This window comes from Vipera ursinii, assembly GCF_947247035.1.
Source record: "Vipera ursinii genome assembly, chromosome: 2".
In the NCBI taxonomy this organism is placed as follows: Eukaryota; Metazoa; Chordata; class Lepidosauria; order Squamata; family Viperidae; genus Vipera; species Vipera ursinii.
This window is the reverse complement of record NC_139513.1, coordinates 71,123,260-71,149,770: the sequence shown is the minus strand read 5'-3', so window position 1 is coordinate 71,149,770 and position 26,511 is coordinate 71,123,260. Positions and strand designations below refer to the sequence as shown.

General features: G+C 40.3%; 1 protein-coding gene across 1 annotated transcript; it reads right to left on the bottom strand.

The window, feature by feature from the left end:
* Positions 1–2,228: 2,228 nt before the first annotated feature.
* Positions 2,229–25,856, bottom strand: SLC38A3 (solute carrier family 38 member 3; the record flags this gene model as incomplete). The annotated part of the gene is made up of 15 exons (XM_083351722.1): positions 2,229–2,481; positions 3,136–3,239; positions 4,095–4,239; positions 5,135–5,259; positions 6,104–6,204; positions 6,947–7,026; positions 8,049–8,219; positions 12,577–12,635; positions 13,103–13,185; positions 16,435–16,516; positions 16,700–16,792; positions 17,601–17,674; positions 22,592–22,707; positions 23,392–23,476; positions 25,759–25,856. The coding sequence occupies 15 exons, from the start codon at positions 25,854–25,856 to the stop codon at positions 2,377–2,379; spliced, it is 1,521 nt and encodes a 506-aa protein (XP_083207848.1). The 3' UTR covers positions 2,229–2,376.
* Between the last annotated feature and the right edge of the window lie 655 nt (positions 25,857–26,511).

Here is a 26,511-nt window from a genome sequence, read left to right as displayed (position 1 = left end):
CCCATCTCAGGCATTCCTTCAGGCACCTTGTTTCAGTCTGAGATTCCATTCCCAGAAACACAGCTATTTGGTTAAGTTTAGCAGCATATTTGAACATCTGACATGGAATGGAAAGCTAAAGCCACCTGCTCTGAGATACCTATTCAATCAATGTGGTACCTGTATAAACACAATCCTCCATGAATTTGTACACTATAGGAGAGCCCTTACATTTTGAAAATGTGGTGCAGGAATGCTGGGTTTCTTGATCCAATATAGATCAATATTCGGAGGAAAAGTGCTGCTACTTACTACATACTGAAATATTCTGCATGGTGCAATTGGATTTGTACAAGACAAAAAACATGTTTTTGTAATCCAAGGCAGAAAGTGCATCTTTAAAATCTTGAACCCAGTTTGATTTAAAGTGCTAGCTATAGGCAACAGGGAAGAAATGTATTCCATTTTGTTTGCTTAGTATATTGTTAATGAATATTTCATTGCTTCCTATAAAACCAGAGAAACTGCTTTTGTTTGATGAATGTTGAAAGGTATGAAAAATATTCTTCAGGATTATGACAGAAAAGTAGGACAATTTTGCAAATGTCATTATCAGCTTCTTGTTGCATAATAAGGATTATATATTAGGGCTAAGTACTAAATATAATATACATTCAGACTAGAGATGACTGTTTATACCCGGGAACCATCAGAGTACCCCTAAAGCTTCAAAATATTTGCACAGGTTACTGATGCAGCACTACAACTAGCCTTCCATTTTCTCAGAAAGAACCTATTGCATTTTTGTTCCCCTGTTGCAAGGACTAGGCTCTAGGTACAATGTAAAACAGGTATTAAAAACAGAGAGGAAAAATTGAATTTTCCAGTCTTGGAATGTTATATCAGTTTTGATTACTATGTTTTTCATTAAAGTTTTCCACAGTTTGTACATTCTAAAATCATCTTAGCTCCATGAAATCCTACTTGCTATATATCAGGGGTGTCAAACTGCAGGCCGGATGCGTCATGGTGAAACCGCACCCACCCCATTGCCTGCAATGGAAAAAAAGTCACGACATATCATAATACATCACATGACGTTACGAGTTTGACATCCCTGCTATATATCATCCATTGTTCAGATGAAATATATTTTCCTATTCAAGGTCTTAAAACTTCATGTTTTAAATGACGGCTGAATCCTGAAAACTAGCCTTCCCATATATGATGTCATCTAAAGGTTTTAGGATTGCAACTCCCAGAATTCCCCAACCAGTGTGGTCCATTTATGTAGCATCAAGTGATGAATAATTTTTTAACATGTGAGTCCAATTAACATAGAAACTTAAAACTGTGATTATTGCTTCTAAGTGGAACAAACAGACAGAAGTTAGGTTTTGAAGACATGAACAAAAGGACCATCTCCGATCCACACTAAAGCTCAATTCCGTATAAGAAGAGAGAGCTATATTGCCCAATTTCCAGTGCCATCATCTCTTCTCTGTTTCATCTATCTCAGGATAATTCAGAACATGTAAATGGATCCTTGGAAACTAGCGTAAATCTTCATCCCATCACAACTGGTAGTTCAGAAGGCCTGTAGTTTCCCAATATGTCCGCCATTAACCTATCTCCCACTCTAAGTCCTACAGTCCTATCTAAAACGTGGCAAGGAGTTCATTGCAGAGGCCAGACAAGGAAAATGAACCAGTGTAAAGGAGAGGAAAAAGTCAGGCCTGACAAGTGACATTTGAGGAGGATTAAAGATCTGTGGTTGGAGTTGGGATTGTGACCAATACGATTTTTTAAAAAGAAAATATTTTTTTTTTTCTTAAACCCCTTCAAGCTTTAAAAAGCCTTCGCTTTTCATTCTGTAGCCTCAGTGAAATATTCATATAATATAAAATTTGGCCCAAGTCAACCATTCGGAAGTGAGCATCAAGTGAGAGCCCTACATCCAAGTTATTTAGCACAGTTGTTCCATTTTCTTCTGGTCCTGCTGACTTTTGAGTCCCCTCAGTGTGGGCCAGCTGGACTGGACGTCTAGAATTGAAGATATACTGTATATCATAGCAGCCTCCCCTCCCTTTCCCTTGAAACGGGCCATTTTTCCAGTTTATGTGCTCAGACTACTATTAGCCTGGCCAATCCCAGATGTTGAGAGAAAATCAAATGCCCAGAGAGCTAGAGATTGGCTTCTGGTCTAGTCCAGCCTGCAGCACCTCTGGCTCAGTGTGAGTGTGTGAGGATTTCATACTGGAATAGCACCTGTGGCTCAGAATGTAACCAGGGATGAAAAAATGATACAGTACTAACACAGGGCAGGGGCAGGAAATGGATCCAAGCCAGTTGAGTTTCCCAAGGCTTCGTTGTGCATCACAGGGCTCCAGATTTTGCCTAGTGGCTGCCTCCACTCTTCATGCCACCTAATACCCAGTCGATGCTGATGAAGCTGAGGCTCATGATCATGAAGAGCACCCCGAGGCATGCAAAGAGGGCTGCCTGCATGGAGAAGAGACAGGAGAGAAAGAGAGTGTCACTCACAGAAAGGAACCCCCCAAATGTGGAAGTAGAAGCATATGAAGTGTGGCCTTGAGTATTTCTCTTTCCTTTCCTGACAACTGGAGCAAGGAGAGTAACCTTGTGCCAGTTGTAGTGCAATAAAAATGGGTTGGCAACTCATTCATAACAAGGCATGCTCCTACAGCTGTATATTTCTATACTTCACACAAGTTCCGTCCCCCCCCCTCCAAAAATGAATCATGCAACCTTTATGGCTGAGTAGCACTGCAAGTAGGGAGAAAAAACTCATGCCTTCCTTGAAAATCGTGGTTCTGTTCCAGGCCAGTCTTTCTCTTTGAACAAAGACATTGCACATCTCCATATAGCACAAATGATGATGATATTGATGTTTATAATGATAATTATAAATCATGCATTCAGTTTGAAATCCAAAAACTACGATAGCGTCCATGGATAATATGCAGGACACGCAAGGTGCATGCTCCTTGCCCCTGCTAAGAAATTACTGCCTAGGTTTCACTGTCAGGTGGACGGTCTAAAGCAGAAGGGCCTTTTTCTCATGCAGCAATCCATCCCTTGGGACTCTTCATGAATAACTGAAGTAGCCAAACTAAACTGTTAGAGATTACATACCAGGATCTTTGGAAGGGATTTCATAGGTTCTTTGTCCTTGGGCATGATCCGGATGTAGAATATTGCTGGAAATATGAATATCAGGCAAGGAGCTGAGGTGGCACCTGGGAGAGTCGAAGAGAGGACAGATTTAGGATCCTCAGAAAATGAAAATGCCCTGACATCCCTTTGCTTTTCTTCTCTAACACATTTTGGGGAAAACATGACAAGCTCTGACAACGGAGCCTCCAGCCTTGCCCCTCATCCCTGGCAGAGTCCAGACCAACTATTGATTTTCCTCCTAGGATAGTGTTTGAGTTTAAAATCAGCAGGGTGGGGGGAAAGCAACTGATGAGTGGCTAGGAGCGAAAATAACAAAGAAGAGCCCTTTGGAATTACATGGCAAACAAACAAGTTTAAAAGATGGCCTTGATCCTGGAAAAACAGGACACTGAGGAATCCCATGGATGTTCTCAAAGGAATATGGAATAATTATTCTCCTAATGCAATTTCTATTGTTAGGAGCTTGTTTATTTATGGAAGAACTTTGACTCTCCCTTGTGTATTAAAAATACTTTTCAGCAACATTTTTCAAAATGTAAATGATTTTATCTATATCCATAAACAATATCCAGAGTGGATATTTTGCCAAAATGCAGAATCCATTTTACATAGCGGTAATAGTTTGACATCAGTAACTTTCTTATATATCCTTCCTTCCTTCCTTCCTTCCTTCCTTCCTTCCTTCCTTCCTTCCTTCCTTCCTTCCTTCCTTCCTTCCTTCCTCTTCCTTCCTTCCTTCCTTCTCTCCTTCCTTCCTTCCTTCCTTCTGTCAGTTTCCTACTTTCTTCTTTTGCTTTTTGTATTTCTTTTCTATTTTCTTTTTTTATAATAGTTTGTATTATCCTTTAGTATTGTTAAAATCCTTAATAAAAAGTATCTGTTTTTTAAAAAAAAGATTCCGGGAATGCAAGACTTACCAATTAAGCCAAAGATTCCCAAGATGGAGGGAGCAAAAATAACAAGCAAATTAATAGATGTCAGTAGCACAAAAGCAATGATAATGTGCCGAATCCAGCTGAAATCCTTGTCTGGAAAAAGCATCTGCTGGATTGCACGGCGCACCTGAAGAAAGAAAAAGTGGTCAGATTCACATTTTAGAAACACTGCAGAGTTCTTCACTGTACGTATGGTCTGTCTTGACTCCTGTGCCACTTCATCACAGCTACTTGAATTTATCTTTTTGCCCAATTGACTAGACTTCTGATCTAATGGCTTAATTTTTGACTCCAGTTCCCATTTCTAATTTGGTGGACTATGACAGCTATAACTACAACTCCTCCTTTTTTTTCTTGAAAATTTTATTAAATGTACATTTAAAAACAAAAGTGGACATGATTCAACTTCCCTGGCTACAACACTACTATTAGTATTACCTTATGTTACGGAAAGAAAAAACAAAAACTTAAAATACAACTCCTCCTTAATTGTCTACCAGTGCTTAGAACTTATATGCTATTATCCCCTGCTTGTATCTATCACAGTGGTGCTATAGTTTTGAACAACAGTGGTACCTTGGTACTCCACTGCTTTGAAACTCATTGAATTTGGTACTCAACACGTTTTGACGTGAAAATTTTGACCTGGTATTCATTGTGTGTTTGGTACTCAACACACAAGCTAGAACTTGTTGATGTTGGCTGCCTTATGATTCATTACATTATTCCTTATGGGGAAAAATTGCTTGGTACTCATCATTTTTGGTACTCATCATGCCTCCCGAAACCAATTAACGATTAACCAAGGCACCGCTGAAAACCACAATGACCTTACTGGTTTACAGCCTAGGCTGTCTTGATATTTATTCCTTTTTCAATTACAAAAAGTAGATATCAAGAATTCATGCAAGATAGGAATTAGATTTTAGACTGAGATTCCAGTTTAAAAAACAGCTAGACACACACAACACAAAAATAACATTTACTCTCCCTTCTGTCAGTTTTCTGACAGCAGAACTCACCGGGAAGAGAACAATGGGCACCGTTAGTGTCACAGCAATCAACACGGCTACTCGCACACACAAGATCAGCACATCAAATGAGTCTACTCTGCTGTAGGTGTGAAGCAGCTCTGATTCTACCTGCCCTGTAGGAGACAGCCAAGAACAGAATAGCAGCATTGATCAGGCTAAGTATAGAACAAGGACTTTCTTTATACAGCACTCCCAAACTGTTTTTTTTTTTCGTTTGTTGTTTTAGAAATGAAGACCCTAGAGGTGTTTGTTGTTTCTGGAGGCTGCAATCATATGGCTGGTGGCATGGACAACTTTGTAAAAGGCTAATTACAGTTTTCTCAAATGAACATGTAAGTAATTATATTGCACAACAAGGGAAACTTGATATACTATTATGTCTTTGTGCAGGATACAATGCAAGGATTCAGCATTCTTCTTCGGAGGTTCTCTAATGAAATGCATGAGACAGGCCAGTCCAAAGCACAGCTGAGAACACAAGCTTTGCAAAATGTGAAAGGATCACTACTGTTGGTGCTTTACAGTATAGTTCATTAGTGAGTTGAGCATCCAAACAACATGTAACTGCCTCCAACTGCATTCCAATGGTTAGTCCTCGAGGGATAAGGCTACAGCTTTAAAAAGACAGTACTTTCTGCCCTCAGTATCTGCCTTTGCTCCTTTAATTAGGAAGCACAGAACATGGGATACGTTATAAACTTTCTGTTGGCTTGAAGGCTACCCAAATCTTTGTACAGTATCTTGGTAGGCATATTCCAAAATTTGCAAGAGAGGGATTTAAGAGATCAAATGGATGCCTGACATCTCTACAAGGCTTAGTATATACCTCACAACCCCCCACCCACCTGCAAAACACTAAAAAGGACCAAATTCTAGGAGTTACAAAAGGGATATTAATGGGCTGGATATGGTCCTCAGAACATACATGTACTCCTAGGGCAATGGAAAGGAACTTACCATAGAACGTGAGATAACCAAATAGGGCAGCCAGGAAGTACATAACATACATGACTGTGATGGAAATGTTGGAGATGCACTGCATCTTTTTCTTGGTTGGGCTAAAAGACATACCAAAGCTCAATGAGAAGGATTTAACTTAGGTTAATCATGCAGTTATTTTGATTTATTAAAAGAGTGCATTATTATCATTTGAATTTCTTCCTTACCTTGCTACTGTTTAAAAATACAAATGCTTGATGAAACTCAACCCCTGAACATTCATCCTGCGAGATCATATTACATGACAAGTCACAGGAGTTTGGATGGCATGTATATCATCTGTCTATCATGGGGCGAGGGGAAACTATTTGATGAAAATCCCGAGAAACACTAAATGGTTTTTAAATTAAAATGAACCTCTGTCGCACTAACCATGCTATGGAATTCTACTGGAAAACTATATCACTGATTCTCAACAGTGCAATTCTAACAGACCCCAAAAGTTCACCTCTTGACCCTTATGCATTTTTGAGCAGGTATTTGTCCTCTTGCCTACTGAGAATCAACATTTCTGGAATAACAGAAAAGACACATTTGTTGAACAGAACCCACCAGTATGGCCTTTTGTACTTAGAGCTGCATGTCTTTCCTTATGACCGAGAAGGGAGCTGTCCAGAATTTGCAGTAGGCAATGTGCAAAAAATGTGTCTGTGCATGAGGGGAAAAAAAGAACTGATGTCTTAAAACATCATCCTTTATATTCATCCTCTAAATTCAGTAATCTGGTGCCCATGCTGTTTGTTCACTTGCAACACTACTTCAGTGAACAGTGAGGTATTATTAACATATGTACATACTCACTTTTTCAACTCAGTGTAGATAGGAAGGACTTCAGGATGACACACAAAAGCAAATGCCATGATAGGGATGGTGTAGGCTGTCTGCAAAGTTAAAAGGGAGAAGAGATGTTGGGGAAATGTCAGAGAAGCTTCTGCATGCAAGGGTGATGCTTCTTTAAGGTCTCAACAATACCCAGGCAAAGAGATTGCACATCCCAAAATAGTGTTAATAAAAATTAGCACGGAATGGAAGAAGTGGAGACAATTTTTTACAGAAGTGTGACTCCCAGAAACTCAAGACCCTGAGCCCCAATCTAGATCTGTTATTGTGGCCATTCTTCCATTCACTTCATCAGACAGCAGTAACCACTAAACTAGGGGGCCCCCAATGCCTGGGTTGCGGCCCACTACTGGTTTGTGACCCGTTCAGAACTGGGCCATGAAAGTGGCGGGCAAGCACCCACCTACCTGTAGCTCCACTTGTGTGTACATCAGGCAGGTGAGTTCATGCACCACTCGTGTGGAACCTTCCCCCCCCCCCGCACTGATCCGCAAAGCCAGAAAGGTTGGAGACCACTGCACTAAAGGATGGTTATGCCACTTCAGTCCTGAGCTTTTTTCAAGTTGCCCTTTATACCTTTACATGTTTTACACTTCATCTCTTTCATTCCTCACTCTTACCTTGTTTTTTGGCTGTATGGTTTTTATCCTCAAAACTCTTTCTCTACTTTTGTAAGCTTCCTGTTTGCTTTCCTATTCTTTCTACCAATTAATTTCTTTCTCATTTCACAAACTCCTGCTCCATAGTTTAGATCAATATAACCTCCGCCGCAGTTAGCCTGGTAATCTGGAGAATCTCAGACTGGAGAAGATTGGTTTAAACTATTTGTATCAAGTTGGCTCTAGAACAATGATTAACATTTAATAGTAAAAGGTCAATAATACAGTAAACAACTGATATAATAGGTCTGATAACTATTTTCTAATGTGGACACTTCCTGATATTTAGGTCAATACTCCCACCTACAACCAGCTGGCTGAAAATTCACACATCTAGATGGCACCTAGATTGATAAATGCTATATTAATTACTGATGGCTTCATCATGGATCCACTCATCTGACCTGAGAGTTGAGTGTGAACAAACTTGAAGAGCAAATATCTTCCTCTGTAGCCTGCACAGCAGTGTGTTCGTTTTGATAGCTGCTTGTGCCAGCCAAGGTGTAATTCAGGTTCCCTGTGTTGTTGATCTGCTCAGGAAGTGGACAAGGAATCTGGAACTTTTTGTAAATGACCTGAGGAGGAAATAAAACCTCATAAGTTCTCATCTGCTTGATGATACACAGTCATCAATACAAGGAACTTTATTTGCCTGCTTCACATATTTCAATCATATTTTCATCAGATGAACTCGACACTAGGTAAGAAATCAGCTATATTGGATAGCTAGCTATGTGTTATCTGAGGAAAGAATGGCTAATGTCTGTGTACCAGTCAGTGACTGATGACCTTAAGCATCAGTGTACTTCATGGCATGGGGTCAGGTTATTTGCAGAACTGCCTGTCTTCAAAGATTTCTGTTTGTCCAATGAGATCTGGCACAGCTGCATGCTTTGGGTTCCTACTATGAAACAGTGTCTTCTGTTGGGACCCAGCACCTGCCTTGTGAAACAATTTTCCCTCCAAAGTTTGGATGAACCTGACCTGTTTTTATAGAACAGACATGTCAAACACAAGGCCCGGGGGCCAGATCCGGCCCGTGAAGTGGTTTCATGTGGCCCGCGAAGCCATCCTGGAAACAGTGAGGGAACGGCCCCCACTGCCTTGGCCCTGGCCCAGAGACCCTCCTCCTGCCAGAGACCCTCAGATCTGTCCCACTCCTGCCCAGGCCCCCATAGGCACCCTTGATGCCAACGATGTAGTTGGCCACGCCCACCCAGTAGGCCACACCCACCCAGGCCATACCCACCCGGCCCCCTGAGGGCAACCGCAATGCTGATGCGGCCCTCAATGAAATTGAGTTTGACACCCCTGTTATAGAGCCTTACAAACCTGGTTCTTCCTCTGAGTATTAGCCTACAGGGGTAGGCAACCATGGCTGGCTCAGGAATTCTAGGAGTTGAAGTCCATGAGTCATAAAAGAGCCAAGGTTGCCTACCCCTGGCTTAGAACATAGGAAGAACCCATACAGAACTAAAGATCTTGACTGAGATATGTGAGAGTCGGTCTTGGTTAATTTTGTTCTTATTGTTATTTCTGTTGCCCTATTTTTCTTTTTTTATCCTGTTCTGAATATTTATTATATTGTATGTTACCCCAATTTTAATTCTGTGCTTTCAAGTTTCTGAAAATTGTAACTCACCTAGAATCACTCAATAACTCAGTCTATTTCTATATAAAACAAACAAACAGAAACAAAAAGCAACTAGAAATGATCTTGTTCTCTCCAAAGGTGCTTTTTGTTTCTCCAAATGAAGGCTCTCCTTATGCGTTGGAACACCTTTCACAACTCTCACAATTCTATGTAGCTATTCTGGGGATGAATGCATGTCATGTCAGCCAGTCAAAGAGATCCAATATGAAAGTGCACTTATCAGAGTGCAGTGGCGTAGCATGGGGGGTGCAGGGGGGGGCGGCCGCACCGGGCGCAACATCTGGGGGGGCGCATTAGATGCATTTTACTTTAATTACATCAGTATTTTCATAACAAACAATACATGTGCTTAGGGCAGACATGTCAAACACAAGGCCCGGGGGCCGGATCCGGCCCGTGAAGTGGTTTCATGTGGCCCGCGAAGCCATCCTGGAAGCAGTGAGGGAACGGCCCCCATTGCCTTGGCCCTGGCCCAGAGACCCTCCTTCTGCCAGAGACCCTCAGATCTGTCCCACTCCTGCCCAGGCCCCCATAGGCACCCTTGATGCGAACGATGTAGAGCTGGCCACGCCCACCCAGTAGGCCATACGCACTATAGCCACGCCCACCCAGTAGGCCACACCCACCCTGGCCATACCCACCCGGCCCCCTGAGGGCAACCGCAATGCTGATGCGGCCCTCAATGAAATTGAGTTTGACACCCCTGGCTTAGAGGGTAAGGGTTTCTTTAACTAATCTAGTGGAAGAGACTCGAGTGCTAAAATCCACGGGTTAGGGGGCGCAAATTACTTGCCTTGCCCCGGGTGCTGACAACCCATGCTACGCCACTGTCAGATTGATAATATGCTAATACTGGAAACATGATGCCTTCGTATCTTATGTATCCCAATCTCACAGTCCCTTATTGCTGGCCTTGATGACTAGAACTGAGAGGAGTTAAAGAGAAATCCGGAAGGGATCAACTGGCCTTTTGCTGCTATAACTTTATTTGAGAATACTGAGAACTACACTTTCAACTGAAACACCCACCTTCATACTCACACATCTTTATATTAGTAAAACTTAATAACTGAGTTCTAAACATTGTACATACTTTCCAAAATCATATTTCTCAAATCTGTCTTGTGATTTTGAAACCCACTTTATGATTTGAATTGTCGTCATGTATGTATCTCTTAATACAAAGATAGCAACACAAATATGCAGCCTAAGCTTGTAAGTTCTGGTAATTCTTATTATTTTTTAAAAATATATATACTGTGCTTTTCTTTATAAAATAAACTTAAAACAGGTTCTAGAAAAGCCAATAAAACACGATAAAACTACTCAAAACAGCTGCTGAAAAACAGTTGCTAAATTCATTCACTGTTATAAAAAGCAGGGTAAAATAATACAAATTAAAATCAGGGATACAGAATATTAACCCACACCAAACCCCACTGAGTAGCTTGCCTAAAGCATCAGGCAATAAGTAAATTAAATGTCTCCAGGTAGTTCATACCATGCACCAGCATGAAGCTTGTAAATGTAAAACATGCTAAGCTTTAGGCAGCATGGCATGTCACCAGTGTATATAATAAAGGAGATTTACTTATATAGCTTACTAAAGACATTTTACCATAATGTCAGCAGATTGCAACTTTTTAAAACAAGAAGTAAGTAGCACAAATGCCGCAGTGATAATTGCACTACCACTATTTTTTGCAAGAGATCACACTACGATTATTTATAGGGCTGGAGTGTTAGAAAAAATCAAGCTGGTAAGCCCTTCGGGATTGTCCTTATTATAATTCAGGACAAAAGTTACAATTTGATTAGCTATGAATGTCTTCAATACAGTACATCATTTAAATTACTGATAAAGGAGAGTATTTGTAGCTCAGGATTGAAATAAAGGGTCCTTGGTGCTCTCCGAGCTTGGTTGTTTTCATCCAGATGTTTCATTACCCAAACTAGGCAACATCATTGATGTCATGATGATGTTTCCTCATTTGGGTAATGAAACATCTGCAAAGACCTCTGATTTTAAACTAAGAACCACTTCTGACCTGAAAACATATGATAGCTTGAAGAAGAGTAAAAAAAAATTACTCCCTTCCCCAGCATTAGTAGGCACTTTGTAATTGTATTTTATTAATATGCATGCTATCATTCTGAGGGCTCTGGCACTATTCCCTGTTTTCTCCTGTTGTCCCCCACAATGGTACAAAGCTTCTTCTCCCAGGAATAGATCAGTGTTTCTGACAAGGTAGTGAGAATGTAGTGATGCATCTTGCAAAGGCTGGAGGCAAATTGCTTACAAGCTATTTACTGTGACAGTCTGCACTTGACAAAGTAGCACCATCCAATTTTAGCAATGGCAGGAAATACAAAATCCTCCTCCTTTGCCTTATGACTCAAAAGAAAAAGGTTTAGGACCGGATTCAGAGTCTCGATGCATCTGGTTTGATGAAGGTAGAATTTAGCAGAAATAATGACATGCACGTAAAGATCTCTGACCATAGGCTGGGACCAATTAAAATCTGTAATCCAAAACATCAGCACTGTTGTATTGAAGAGACTTGTATTAAAGTTTCAATGGAGCCCTCAAGCTCAGAATAATTCTCTCTCTCTTAATCTAACCCTTCCCATCAAGTTGCTCTGTGAATAAAGGAAACAGGAAAATGTACTTGCCACTCTTAAAAGAGGGGCAAGATAGAAATATATGTACAGATAATCCTTGCTTAACAACTACTCGTTCAGTAGTTATCATAGTGCTGAACTAGTGGTAGTCAATGACTGGTCTCATAGTTGTGGAAGTGCCCCTATATTTACGTGATTGTAATCCAGGTGCATTGCAACCAACTTGCAGTGATGATGTTGCAGCATCCCATGTTCACATGATCACCAAATGCAAACTTCGCTGCCAGCTTTTAACAAAGTCAACGGAGAAGCTTGCAGAAGGTCACAAATGGTGGCCATGTGACATTACCCTTAATGTCAGCATAGGATTCACTTAAGGAATAGCAACCAGAAGTGCTGGAACTGTTGCTATTGGTAGGCGGCACAGTCATCTAAAGTTGTGCTTTACAACCTTACAATTCCTGTTGTTAAGTGAGAACTACTTATAGTTACTAATTAAAATTTCAACTTTATGCTCATTTTTTTTTGGAAGTAGACCATGTTGACCTTAATGCATCAAACTTCTGAATAGACATGAACAGCTCTGTATCAAAAATAAATCTTACATAGAGTTAAAGAAAAAGAAAACTTTATAACGCATCATCATTCAAACTCACTGAAATAAGGAAGAAGACCATGCAGCTGAGAGAAAACCCACTGGTATAACCAAGATAACCTGGAACAAGAGAAGACAAAACATTGCAAGGGATTTGTAATGTAATTTGTAAGCTTCTCTGTTGTGCTAAATTTCTACCTCTTTTTCTCTCCATCATTCTTTCACTATTACTGTCTATAAAGAGGTCTAGCTGTTAGAAAGCATCTATTGAAGCGTGTGTTCCTGAAAGTATTTTGCTCTCAAGGAATAGCGCTTTGGGTTTTCCATTTTGCAAAGTCCGATTGTCCAATTCTAAATAATACTTTAATCCTCAATAGTAGATAGCCTAAAGAGGAGCATTTCAGTGGATGTGGGTATTGGGGGTGATTCGCATGCTTTTTAGAAACGCTTGGCGAAACAAAAGTTCCTGTTCACGTATACTAGCAATATGCATGCTGCTTTTCCTGCTAATTCCATCTTTCACTGCATAGTCATTAAGTGTTTGTCATCCTCATAAATGAGGGTTAAGGAACTTAAGCAAACCTTACCAAGTTGTTTCATGAGGGCCAGAGGAAGGATAATGATGATACTGACAAGGATTACCAGGTAATTTCCATTCATATACCAGTCCCTGAAATGACACAGTCAAAATGATATCACTTATAGCCACTGGTTCTTTGAGTACCATGCCATGAGGTATTTCTCCAAACTAAATGCAGCCAAAGCAAAAAAGCGGGTGGGTAGACAGTTAATACAGTTAAATCATACTAATGCCTTAAACACAGCTAATATGTATGGATACACAGAATGTATCCTCACTGTCACAATAAAACATTTAGCTTATATAGGATATGGAGGGGGGGGGAACCTGAGGATCTTGGGGGTCACATGGTCCCCTTATGCCGTAGGCTCTTTTCTGGAATCATACAATTAGGATTAATCTCTCTGTGACTAGTAGACTCTGGCTGCAATATTCTGAGACAGTAGTCTTCCTATATGGATCTAATCAGTCAGACCACTCTATTAATTAGAACAAAATTACCCACATCAGCTTTTCAAATTTATTTATTTTATTTATTTTTATTTTTTTATTTTTATTCCATTTATATCCCGCCCTTCTCCGAAGACTCAGGGCGGCTTACAAGCTTAGCAGTAGCCTTCATTCTATGTATATGCCTGCTTATTAGGGCTTTCATACACCCCCCAAGCGGCATTATTACAAAGTCAGCTTAATTGCCCCCAACAATCTGGGTCCTCATTTTGGAAGGATGGAAGGCTGAGTCAACCTTGAGCCTGGTGGGATGCGAACCTGCACTAATTGCAGGCAGCTGGTGTTACTTAAGGAGGCATTAGCCCACTGCTCCACCAAGGCAGAGTTTTGCCAGCTCAGCTTGGAAAAACAGGACTGAATCTTGAACCTTTAGCACACACTGTATGGAACTCAGCCACTGAATCATGGCACTTCCTATAGTTCTGAGAGAGCTCTGTCTGCCTGCCTGCCTGTCTGTCTCTCTCTCTCTTCCCATTTGTCTTTAACCTGAGCCCTTGAAACCTTAATCCAAATCTAAGGAAATCTTACCAAGTTTCCTTCCAAAGAGAGCTCTAAGGCAAGGCCTAGTCTAAAAGCACACGAGGAAAAGCTCTGTTTAGTATTTCAGTACCTCACATATTTTTCCACGAGGCTAAGGACAAGAAAAGGAAACATTATAAGCCAGGGAACCAGAATTCTGCATGACTCATGTAATATTTAAAGACAGATACATCTGGGTATGAACAGGCTTAATTTTCATAATCCAAGAAAGAACACTATTTTTGGAAGGCAATTTTATATTAACTATTTTATTTTATGGGGAAAGCTTTGGGATTAAAAAGGGTGGGTGTGGAAACTCATAAAGAAATGAGAGACATTTCAAGCAAGCAGAGACAAACATTTCAGAAGTGGGAGAGGGGACTGGTTATAAGAATTTCAGAGTATAAAGAAATCCTTGCCCTGAATCAGGATCTGCCAGACTCCGAGACCCTTGAAAGTGAGCCCAGGGTCTTTAGTCTTGAATGGCACTGTAAGATGTAGGTCAGAAAGAACTGCGGCTCCTTCAGTTTTGGCCCATGGAAAGACCTCTTGTAACAAGAAACAGTCCAAGAGGAACCAAAGCAGGCTGTAAAAGGAGGCTGTTCTCATTCCCAATTTACTCTTGTAGCCTGTTCAGGTTGAGTTCCAGAAACTGACCAAAGCTGAATCACCACCTATTTTACCCAGCCTGTTTCCTCAGAAGCAAAAACTCTTGCTCTTCTTCCATTTTAAAAGTCCTAGTTTGACCTTTAGCCTGACTCTCAGATTGGCTGTAATTAAAGGTCACCCAGCACAACCTTTCTCCCAAGTACATGCTGATACCTCTGCTGAGCTTGTGGTATCCAGCTTTGCAACTTGGGACAGTCCAAATCCTGCCAAAGATATATCTCTTTCCAAATGAAATCCCTTACTCAACAGTGCTCTTAAAATATAAATGATTTCAGAGTTGTTCAGTACATGCACTGTGCATTACAATAACTGAGTGCGCACATTGCTCCACATCATAAATCACGATACGATCCCACAATAGTTGGGTTCATACCACAGACTAAGCCAAAACCAAACTGACCATATCATTGTTTAGGGCAATACAAGAACCTAGTTGCCATTTTCAAGTTTCTTCTTTGCAGTCAACATGTGCTCTGCTTCTTTAAAAAAGATTTTCCAATGATAATGAAATATTCTATTCTGCTGTCCTGCTGGCCATGTATGTTTTCAGAGTGCCCAGTCTTGGGACTACTGCCAGATAAACATACTGCTAATAACACAAAACACCTATAAGAATTTCTTGGATGCATCTCACACTGAAGGAAAGAAGCAAACATAATGGTGGCTTTGCCCTCTTCACATCTCAGGCCTAAAGAGGAGTGATACATTTTTGGGTCTCTGATGGCAATTCACAAATCCAAGGGAGAGGATCTCTCACTGCCTACTGCTATACTAATTTCCTTAACTAACCCTTGGGTTTGCTAGGATGGAAGAAGGCTTGCTGAAGCCCAGCCAGCTCATGAGCAGAAACAGATCTGATTAATACATCCAGGACAGAAAGAAGTGGAGCATCACACATGGATTGGAAGTTCACTTTGGCTTAATCCTGTGCAGAGGGTTTATTCAATGTTGGTGTCCATTAAAAATAGTAGTGGCTTAATGCTGTGAAATCCCTGTAACAGATTGTCCAGAGGAGATAAATCTCTATACTACTAGAAAGATGTTAAATGGAGCTGAGCAACAGGGAAGGAGAAGGTGGGGAGAGCGGAGAGCTCATGAATAAAGACAGGAGAAGAAATGGGTGTCTGAGAGTCCAGAAGTGAGGAAACGCGCCCAACGGTTTAAAGTACAGTACGATTCAGGCATTTCTATAATAGTATTTCTCCCCGCACTCCATTTCTCTTTGGGGCCTGGGCTAATAATCCAAAAGTAGTTTTGTAATGAACCAGCTGTCCTCTTTGCTTTGCCGCTTGCCTCTGGTTGACCACCCAGCTTACAGCTACCACCTTGTCTCCACTGACCATGCCAAAGACTAAGAGCTGGGGTATCAGGATTAGACAATAAACATAATTGGCATCTACCATAGTGGCAAGTTGCACTTAAATTGGAGAGACATAAACAGAGCAGGGATATTAAAAAATTTCTCCCCAATATTACTGGTAATGCATTTGAGGCTACAGATATACAGTATACATTTATGAATCTAGCACTATAGCCAAGCACACTATCCATTGTTGACATCATATCCTCCTTAGGCAGAACAATGTAAATATGGCATATAGGTATAGAAAATGTAGAAAGGAGCCACATGGGGACACTTACGTTGTTTTCTCCTCCAGGGCGAGGAAGGTCTGGATGACTAGAGGCAGTTCAGACTTCACAATGTATAAGTAGCTTGACATCGCTGAAGAAAGAGACAGAAGTTACCAGAGGATGGAGGCCACTTAAGATACAGAGGGAAAGTGATTTAGGAATGTATTTTTGCCTGCATGATTCTTTCTTCTACAGTGCTTTCCAGGAGGTCTAGGTAAAAGGGCTTTTACAGTATTTAGAAAGGACGATGTGATCATGACCAGTTTTTTCCTACCTCCAATGTTTTGTAGTGTTATAGCAATGGCAGCTGCCAATTTCCCTGGTGTCCCAAAGGCTCTGTAACCCAGTTGCTCATAGGCTCGGATTCCTACATGATATCAAAAATTAACAAAAAGAAAATAACATATGAATAAAACCACACTATTTCAGTGACATAATGAACAATGTTTTGGGCTGGGCCCTTTTCTCATAACAAAAGTAATTGGAATAAAAACAACAGCTGTTCTTACGTACACAGCAACCCCTGCAAATTACATTTCTAAAATAAAATATACAAAGTTGACAGAGATTTATGTTAATCTCTGTCTTTATCAGTTTTTATTATAGTGAAAATTTCTTTCCACTGCTTAAGTGGAGAAACAATCAAGGCATTTGGCAAGAGTACCAGCAGTTCAGCTGAAGACTAAATGTAACCTTTGGGATGAGATTAAGTGAAACCACCAGCAAAGTCAGATTTAAGGAAGTTGAACCAGCTCTACTATTAGGGCAATTATACCCCAACAACCCCCTCTTGTTTATTTTAATTATTTTTAATTAATTAATTTTTTATGCCACCTATCTCCCCTACAATGTGACTCTGGGCTGTTTGTTCCCTAGCTTTAGGAATAGACTTACCAGATAACAGCATGTAGAGATACAGCTGACTGAAGTAGAAAAGGTACTCAGATCAGAGTTTGCTGAGAGAGGATCAATGCAATTGCCCCACAGTCTGCTTATTTATTTAGCAGTTATTCCATCTTTTGTCCATCATGGAATTCAAGACAGAATTAATGTAGTCTCAATTGATCTTCTAGCTGAGTACGTTAATTTAGTCACAGCCAGATGTCGTATCGTATGGCATAGAACTGGGTATACTGAAACCTCTGTGTATTTCTCAGCAGGTTTATCACACTTACCAACAATCCCTGAGGATTTAAGCAGCAAGTGTATAGAATAGCTGGACAAGAGAGCTACAGTAGTCAAGAGGAATCTAGGGGAAAAAGAAGATACGTATTTGATTAAAGAACTGGGATAATATTGGGCAAAAAACATTTAAGAGGGAATCTCAACTTCTTTTACAGACAGCATAGTGGACAAGTCCAGCAGGAGAGGGTGTGGTCTTCTAACAGTTTTCTGAAGCCACAACTGGAGCATATCTCAATTACTTTTTCTTTTTGTGAAATACTTCCCAAACTTTATCTAATTCCAAAAGCAATTTTCTAATTTCTGAACGGGGTATCTGGAGCTTTTAAATTAGACATTACAGAATGAAAACACTCTATCAGCGATCATAGATGAATCACCCAGGTGGCTTTCTTCTAATTCAAATTCCTGTCCTGGACTATGTTGGGCTACAACTCCACCATCCACAATCACCCTAATCAACTTCAATGTTATTGCAATTCCATACATTTGGAGTACATGAGGCTGGACAAGGTTCAAGAGAAAAACCATAAAGAAACAAAATATGTTTCTATGATCAGCAAATGGTGCAGTTCTTTAAACAAAAATCCAAACATTGAGAAACAAATGCACATTATTGCCCAGAAATATGATTTAGGATAGCTTTACCATCTGATTACTTTATTTACTCCATCCTACTTGATAAAACTCACAGACTGAGGGTGATGAGAGGAAGATGCAGTTTCCTAAGAGCATTAACTTGATATGAGAACTATTAGGTTTCATGAATGTGGCTATCAATATACTATTGATATGAGATCTATTAGGTACTGGCTTCCCTGAACAGGTGCACACAAAGCTGCAGGAGTGGTATATTATGAACTGTTCTAATATGAGTGTGTTATTTTAACCCTTTAATTTATAAAAGGTGAATTAATTCTACCCAGAGGATAATATATTGCAATGGAAGCCAGGAGAATACAGGGCAAAACCCACATATGCATGAACTCACAAACAGCTGGGAACTAATTCTCTCTCAGCATTAGTTATCCTATATTTGGACAGAAGTTTCGTTCATTCAAGACTGAACTATTGTTTCAATCATTGAATTCATCATTTCAAGAACTACCTCCATGAATAAATGACAGGCAAATAATTGTATTCTAGTTCAGTACATGTTGCCATTATCAAAACGAGAAAAAATTAAAAAGAGCTCCAGAAGATAACGCCCCTATGCTGTATTCAGATTCTATAGTGTAATCACATGATTGGAATATAATATGATCATTCTGAAAGAAGCAATGCTGTTTTGATAAGCTTTGAAATTGTTTACTGTGTATTAAATGTTCCAATATCCTGTTTCACATCCGTCCTCTCCACCCGGCACATTGCTATCACCACACATAAAGATGAAAGGGAATGAGTTGTTGCCCAAAGATGCAGATAAAGAAAAAAATGAATTTATGACAATATATGTTGCTAAATATTCACTAGGTCAGATCTGAAATAGCAGGATTTTCATTCAAATTTGGAAGTAATTAGAAACACAGTAAAAGAAATGTTGCTACCATGTCTACTTAACTTTCTTGATATGCCCTTAACTTTGTATCAGTCATCCCCATCCTGGCATCAAGTAGGTAAAAAATGATGGGTACGATTACTCAACATACCTACAATGAATTCTTCCAATTATAGTGCAAATTTAACAACAGTCTTACTCTAAAGTAGGGGTGTCCACAGGTGGAGGTCAGAAAAGTCAAGGTGGTAGCCACATCCATGACACCAAAGATCCACCCTTTCTTTATGGGCTTGGATTACACTGTTGTAGGCACCACCTGGACATTTTTGATGCCTCCTGCCAGATACTCCTAATGTAATTGCTGGAAAGTACTTCAAACTAAACTACCTGACTAGGTATGGAGTAACCCCCACCTGTCCCTCTTTCAAAGTCTGTTTTTCCAACCCAATTTTGTAAAGAGGCAGGCCCAGCACATTAATGCCTATCCCTTCCCAGTTTCCCAAGTGCTTCTTCTGAATCTTGTCCATGATGGAATCACTGCTGGTTTTATTTTTGTCCTGCTCTCTGAATCAATCTTCACTATGGATTTAGTCTAATTTATTTGCATTTCTAAAAACCTTTGCCTAAAGAGCTCCAGAGAATTTCCACAATCTTCTGCATGTGTCATTTTGCTTGCTGAGCCACCAATCCTGACTGGACAGGAATGACACATAATTGCCAGCTCTTGACTAAAATTGCTCCTGGAGTTTCCTATCCTTGGGCCTTTAGTGTTATTTGAGTATAATGTCTATTACCCCAGCCATCATTGCTGATGGCCGGAGTGATGAGAACTATAGTATAAGAACATTCACAGTCCCAAGTTTGAACTACCACAAGAAAAACAGTTATAATTTCAGCTCCCACTGAAATAGCAGAGCCTTCTTTCCAGACACTGGCATGTTACTGTGTTTCTGGATCATTTTTTTTCTTTCAGTGAATCTCTAAGACTACTCTGTCTTAACCAGCCCATCTAAAATAGTTAAGAAGCAGATAGACCTACTAAACCTATTAAGCAATGTTTGGCATGAAAAGTCACATTCCCCTATGAAATATAACTCTGCTCAAACACAGAAATATCAAATTCTTGAATTTCTCCATGAGTTGCCTATAGAAGTGGGACAACTGCAGGACAGGGTTCACAGTGTGGTCCCCTTGTGGGCCACCAAGTGAGAACACAGGAGGTTTCCAGACAAATACACCCCAGGGATGTTTTAAAGAAAGGATTGTCAACTCTATGGGATAATTACAGTCCAAAATTACGAGCAGCCACTAAAAATAGGAGTAGCAAGAAGGATGGGGAATGAATACGTCTGTTCCCCAGAAGAAGGCGTTCTAGAAAAACTGGGGGCTTGATCATGTTTGCTTTGAAAGTGACATGAAATTTTCCTGGTGAAAGAAATGTGGCTTGGCAGATTGAGGACAGGCATGCCAGCACTATCCCTAGCTGAACTTTGTGACTGAACGCAACCAAAGAACAAAAGCAAAGCTCTCTGCAGGGTACCGCATGATGCTGAATTGCTTCCCAGAACCTGGGAGGGCTTGTGAGCCCATGTTTTGCTCTTCCCAACAAGAAGCTCAAATCAAATGAGAAATCAGCCCCAGGGAGCCTCGGAAGCAGAAAACGGATCACTTCACTGAAAGCAGTTCATTCCTTCCAACATGCAGTCATTCTCATCCTTGTGAAGATGCAAATGATACAGATGTCCATGGGGTGCAGACAAATGGAAGAACAGGAAATCTTAGGGGGGGGGGAAAAGCATGCATGAAGCATTAATGAATCCAGAGGTCTGAGTTGGATCTAGTAATGGGTGATTCAGAGAGTAGATTTAAAATGGAAGAGGGTGATGAACAGCTCTGACCTAGACCTGGCTCCCATGGTGGTTGCAGACGTTTTGGCCTTGCACCTTGGTTTGTATGGTCAACAAGAATGGTTAACACCCAGGTAAAAATTACTGTAGGGAAAGGAATTGATACAAGCAAGAAGAAATCTGTTGAGGCTGGTGACTCTTAACAAAAAAACAGAAGAATGAGCTAACGTTTACATAGCAAGAGATCTCCACATTAATTAGGAGCTGGCCCTGTCCTCCATCTCATTAACTGTTCAGGGTGAAATAGCAACTCTACTTCAGGCAAAGGCCAGAGGGAAATGACTAGTAGAGGCAAAGCAAAGTAGGTGGCTGTGTTGCTGCTGGCTACCATGCAGTTTAGGAAGGATCCTTCCCTTTCTGCAGGGATTCTATGAAGTAACACATTCTATGAAATAGAGCTCATCCGTACAGTATTTCATGATGGGAGTCATCCTCAAAGATCTTTTGCAATGATCACCTTCCTCCACTGTTCTTTTCTGCCTCCAGTTCACAGGCACTTGCTTGTTCCTCCCCATTTATGCCATCCTAATATAGCTTTTTTGTCACTCAGGATCATACTAAGTGTTTTATATAGAAGGCAGAGAGCTCCTGGAGGCTTTGTTCTCCAAGCAGAGGTTTGCTGGCTCCCTTCATTGCAAAGGAGCATCCTTTGTGTTCTCTAGCATAAATTCCTGCTCCAAACCATCAATAGACTACAGTTCTGTTTGTCCCCAGACTAACCTGCTCCAGCCCACCTTAACTTCCCACATCATGGGAACCTAACAAACCTCCTTTGTCTTTTTCCTTCCCAAGGCTTCTGTCCACCCAGTTCAGCTGATTTTCTGATTATGAGAGTTCAATTTGCCAATAACCTTAGCTTAGGGTCAAATTCTGCCAACTTTTCTGTTCATTAATGTGTAAATAAATGATCCAACATCATGTCTGTCCTTAAGCTAAGTAGTTTCTTATAAAGGCAAGAAGCATAAAATGATGTCTTTATATTTTGACCAGCTTGTATATTCTCAGATCCAAGGGCATGCCATTGAATCATAAGTTATCTTAGTTGTGGGCTGCAATTGCAATTGTGGGTGTTGCACTCTGTCTGTGTTGGTTTAGTAGCCATGTTTCTGAGTTTATAACATGAACCGGGCATTGATTGGAGTCCCATTTCATTAGAATAAGGCATTGGTGTAACAGACTTTGGATAAAACAGGGGGAAAAATCCATTCTGACATTTCCCAAAGTAATGGACAAATCCACTGTATCCCAAGTAATCAGGACAAAGCTACATGATAATCCTCCCTGGCAAGAAAAAGCTACCAGAGCAATAACATGAGGATCTGCTTTATCAGACAGTATAAAATTCCCTGGAAAACAAGTACTGTATATAGAGTAAACCAACAGAGAACTGCACAAGCTGCCCATAGATATCAGAACAGTGCAGTTCCTCCAGGGATTTAGGATCAGAGTGTCCAGAATCCCCACAATCAGCTTAACCTTTCATCATATTGGGATTCCCCAAATTTGTGGAGAGTATCTGGCTGAGAAAAGAGAGGGTGGCTCCCTCTCTAGCTCTTCTGATGATGAGCACAGCACTTACAGAAAGAGGAGGATGCCAGTGTTGGCCATAGCATATGCCAGCCCAAGGATCCCACTGCCCATGATGGCATTGCTGAGATTGAAAACAGACATCCCAAAAGAAGTCTTCCCTTCAAACTGAAACAGAAACAAGAGTGTGCATCTGAGAGAGAGTTGTATGTCAGCATAACACTTCTCTGCCCTGTGTCTACGCACCGTCCTCAACCCCTGTCAAAAAGGAGTAGGCCATGGTCTATGCTAGCCATCTTTCATCTTTTGCTGCCCATATGTTTCTTATCATAAGCTTCAGGAAGAGGGTACCCCTATGCAACATCTGCTCTGAAATCCTGTTCTCTCTGGACTAAAGTCCAGGTGAACTTCCCAGACTCCCTAACATTGTACTGCAATTTCTTTTTCTACTGGCTACTGAGAAAGGTGACCTCTTTTTTTACTTATCCCCTCTCTCAGCCTAGGGCTTGAGAGCAATCTTTCTCATATTAGAGTTATCATAGATACATGTCCTTCCATTCTGATTCCCTTGCCTCTAACCCAACATCTGGGTGGGCAGAGCAAGGAGAAAAGACCATCAAAAGTCTGGTTTGGGTTCAGAGGCTATTTGTTGTAGACTAGAAGGACACAACCAAAGATTGCATCCTTCTTTCTTTTTGGAATGGATTTGTAGGGCTGTTGTCCAGACCACCTGCAAAATATGCACTGGTCTTCCATCTTTTCTGTTAATAGTTTCCCTGGAGATGTATGACTTAGTTATCAATGCGTATCCAAATTGCAACCATCAATCCAGAATAATATACCAAAACTTACATCTGTGAAATGGGTCTGTTTCTTTTCAGCACCATGTGGAAGAAACTCCTCCATCTCTGTTACATTTGCCTGGTTCTCATCAAATCTGCCACAAGATAATAGGGAGGGGGGAAAAACTTTAAGCAGTCTTCTCTTAGAAATTCCTCCTTTCCCAACTCTGGCTTAAGGGATTACTACCAGTGGTAATAGTGTTGCAGAATTATCTCTCCTTTCCTTAGGGTCTACTTCTTAGACATACTGAAAAGAAATAATCTTATTGAGGAGTCTTTTCACACAGCGTCTAACCCCTTTCTGTTCTAACTTTTGTTATGTATTCCCAAAGTTCCTTATTATTTTCCAGAGGGCAATAGTATCATTTGTGAAAATAGTTTCAAATATGACGAAAGAATAGAATGAATAAGCCTTAAAGCCCCATTTTTCCAAATATACTTTTGCTTTTCAAAGAGCTGACTTGTACAGCACTACATTTACTAAGAACATATTTGATATAATAAACTCAACTTCCTGTGATTACAGGAATATGTCCTATTTTCTTAAAAAAACTAAAAAGTTTACTACTTCCTATTATCATATAAAATAGTGCCAGAAGAAGTGCTTGTTCTTAATAAATGCTCCAAAAACTAGCAGTTAACTCTAAACATAGACTTTAGCCTATGTTTCTTGAAAGTTCTAGAGAGAGGCAATAAAAGTATGATCTGGGGGAAAATATGATCATGTGCTGGAAAACTGTAACATTCCTGTCAGCTGTGTATCTGATTGCAAATTTGAAAACACCATAAAATCAATAACAAACAAATTTGCATTTATTAGCTGCCTAAATAGAAAGTCCCAAAGCTTCCATTATGTCCATCTATTGATTAGGTAAATCAGGATTTATTGCTGTTATGAATGTTCTTCCTTTGTCAGTCAGCAGAACTCAGACATTTCCCATAAGGTTCCCCTCATGCATAGTACACATGAGGAGATGCATAGTCAATGAGGAGTCAAGTCCTTTTGTCACAGAGACACAGAGAGGAACGGAGGGGAGACTAGTAAAACAAAACAGAACTGTTTCACAAAATGGCTGTCTCTCATAATATAGGCAAAAGGGTTAGCTAAGAATATTGAATTAAGTTGAATCTTTATCATGCTGTACAAAAGTCTCACGTTTTATAATATACACACTACATAACTGTGTGCAGTTAAGTATTTTAAACATATTCTCAGACTGAGCAAGAGGAATAACTTATCTTGTGTGATGGATAGTAATCAGTGTAAAGTTTTATTTATTTATTTACTTATTTATTTGATTCGTTTGCTGCCCATTTCACCTCATTTTTCCAATATCTTTCTATCAGTTCAGGCAGAAATACTCATTTGTAGCAGAAAATGACGTTTTGTGGTCCACTGCAATCTGTTGTAAATTTTCTGTTCAAAGTTACGATAACACTGAAAAAAAATGACATGACCATTTTTTCACACTTATGGCCATTGCAGCACCCTCATGGTCCCATGATCAAAATTCAGATGCTTGACAACTGGTTCATATTTATGACGGCTGCAGAGTCCTGGGGTCATATGATCCCCTTCTGCAACTTTCTGACAAGCAAAGTCAACAGGGAAGCCAGATTCACTTAACAACCATGTTACTAACTTAACAACTACAGTGATTCACAACCGTGGCAAGAAAGATGATACAATGGGGCAAAGCTCACTTAACAAATGTCTCACTTAGCAACATAAATTTTGTGGTCATAATTTGAGGACCATTGTACTAACCTAGTAGTACAACGTAGGTCATGGGGCTGAGATGTTAAGAACAATTAGTCTTCATTCTTCTGTTCTATTTGATCTTGTGTTAAATAATGAATATACAGTTCTGTACTTACTCGAGAGGGTTTTTTACTCGTATGTTTGGGGTTAAGAGCCAGTGTTGCGCAGTGCTTAAGGCATCAGGCTAGAAACCATAAGTTCTAGTTCCACCTTAGGCACAAAGCCAATTGGATTTTATCTCAGCTGTAGGAAGGAGGCAATGGCAAAAAAACCTTACCAAGAAAATTGCAGGGACTTGTTCAGGCAGTCTCCAAGAATCAGACTCAACAAAAAATGTTTGGGGTATCTGCAGGTCACTAATTAGGTGGCAGCATTGATCAGGAGGAACCAGCAGTGTTCTTTAGTCATGGGAAGAGGGCAGATTAAAACAACGGAAGTGGAAACAGCAGCACAAGAGTGAGTGGGTGGTAATTGGCAAACATTTGTGGATCAGAGAGTGACGTAATAGTAATCCCGTTCACTACAAAAGATAATCTTTACATCCAGGACAAGTGCATTAACTCAATCCTGCAATCTGAGTTAGTCAGATAAGACGGGCCTTGCAAATCACCTCACCTGTCATTTCCCATGGAAGAGGTATTTAATACTGAATGCTTTCCATTTGGCACAATGTCTATCATCTCTGTCTGGATGGGGATTTCGGTAGAGTTCATGTCTTCCTTTTGAAGTCAGCACCTTCCTTTCTCTGGCAAACAGTTTTCAAACAGGCAGCAAATGCTGGACTACTGAGGTCCTGTATCAGCAGGGGGGGGAGGGAGAGAGAGAGAGAAGAGAGATTAATATCTGGTATTAGTTCTCACAAATAAATGAAAACTTCACTGTGAATTCACATGCACACACACACACACACACACACACACACATATATATATAAGAAATCAAAATAATATCTTATCTTAGATTTTACAGGTGGAAAGCTAAGGCAAGCCTTTTCTGATTACTACAGAATTCTTTTTTTAAAAAAAGGGTTATAAATTCAAGCAGTGCTTCACATTTTCTGCTCCTAACCATCAGGCAGCAGCACTACCATGGCAATATAACAAAGCGTGGAGCTGCTTTGGTTACTGATTTCCTGCTCCAGAGAGTTGAGCACCCTCCTTCCCAACATGGATAGGGACAGGTTGCACATTTTCTGGGCTTTGCTTAGCTATACTCAAATTTTCAGTATGTGCCATTCCCCCACCTCATCCCCGAACTACACACACACACATACATGAGTCATGCACACAGACACACTCACAGAGAGAGACATACACAAACACTGTAAATATATTGCTTTGTGTATCTTCAGTAGGGTCCTGAATAAAG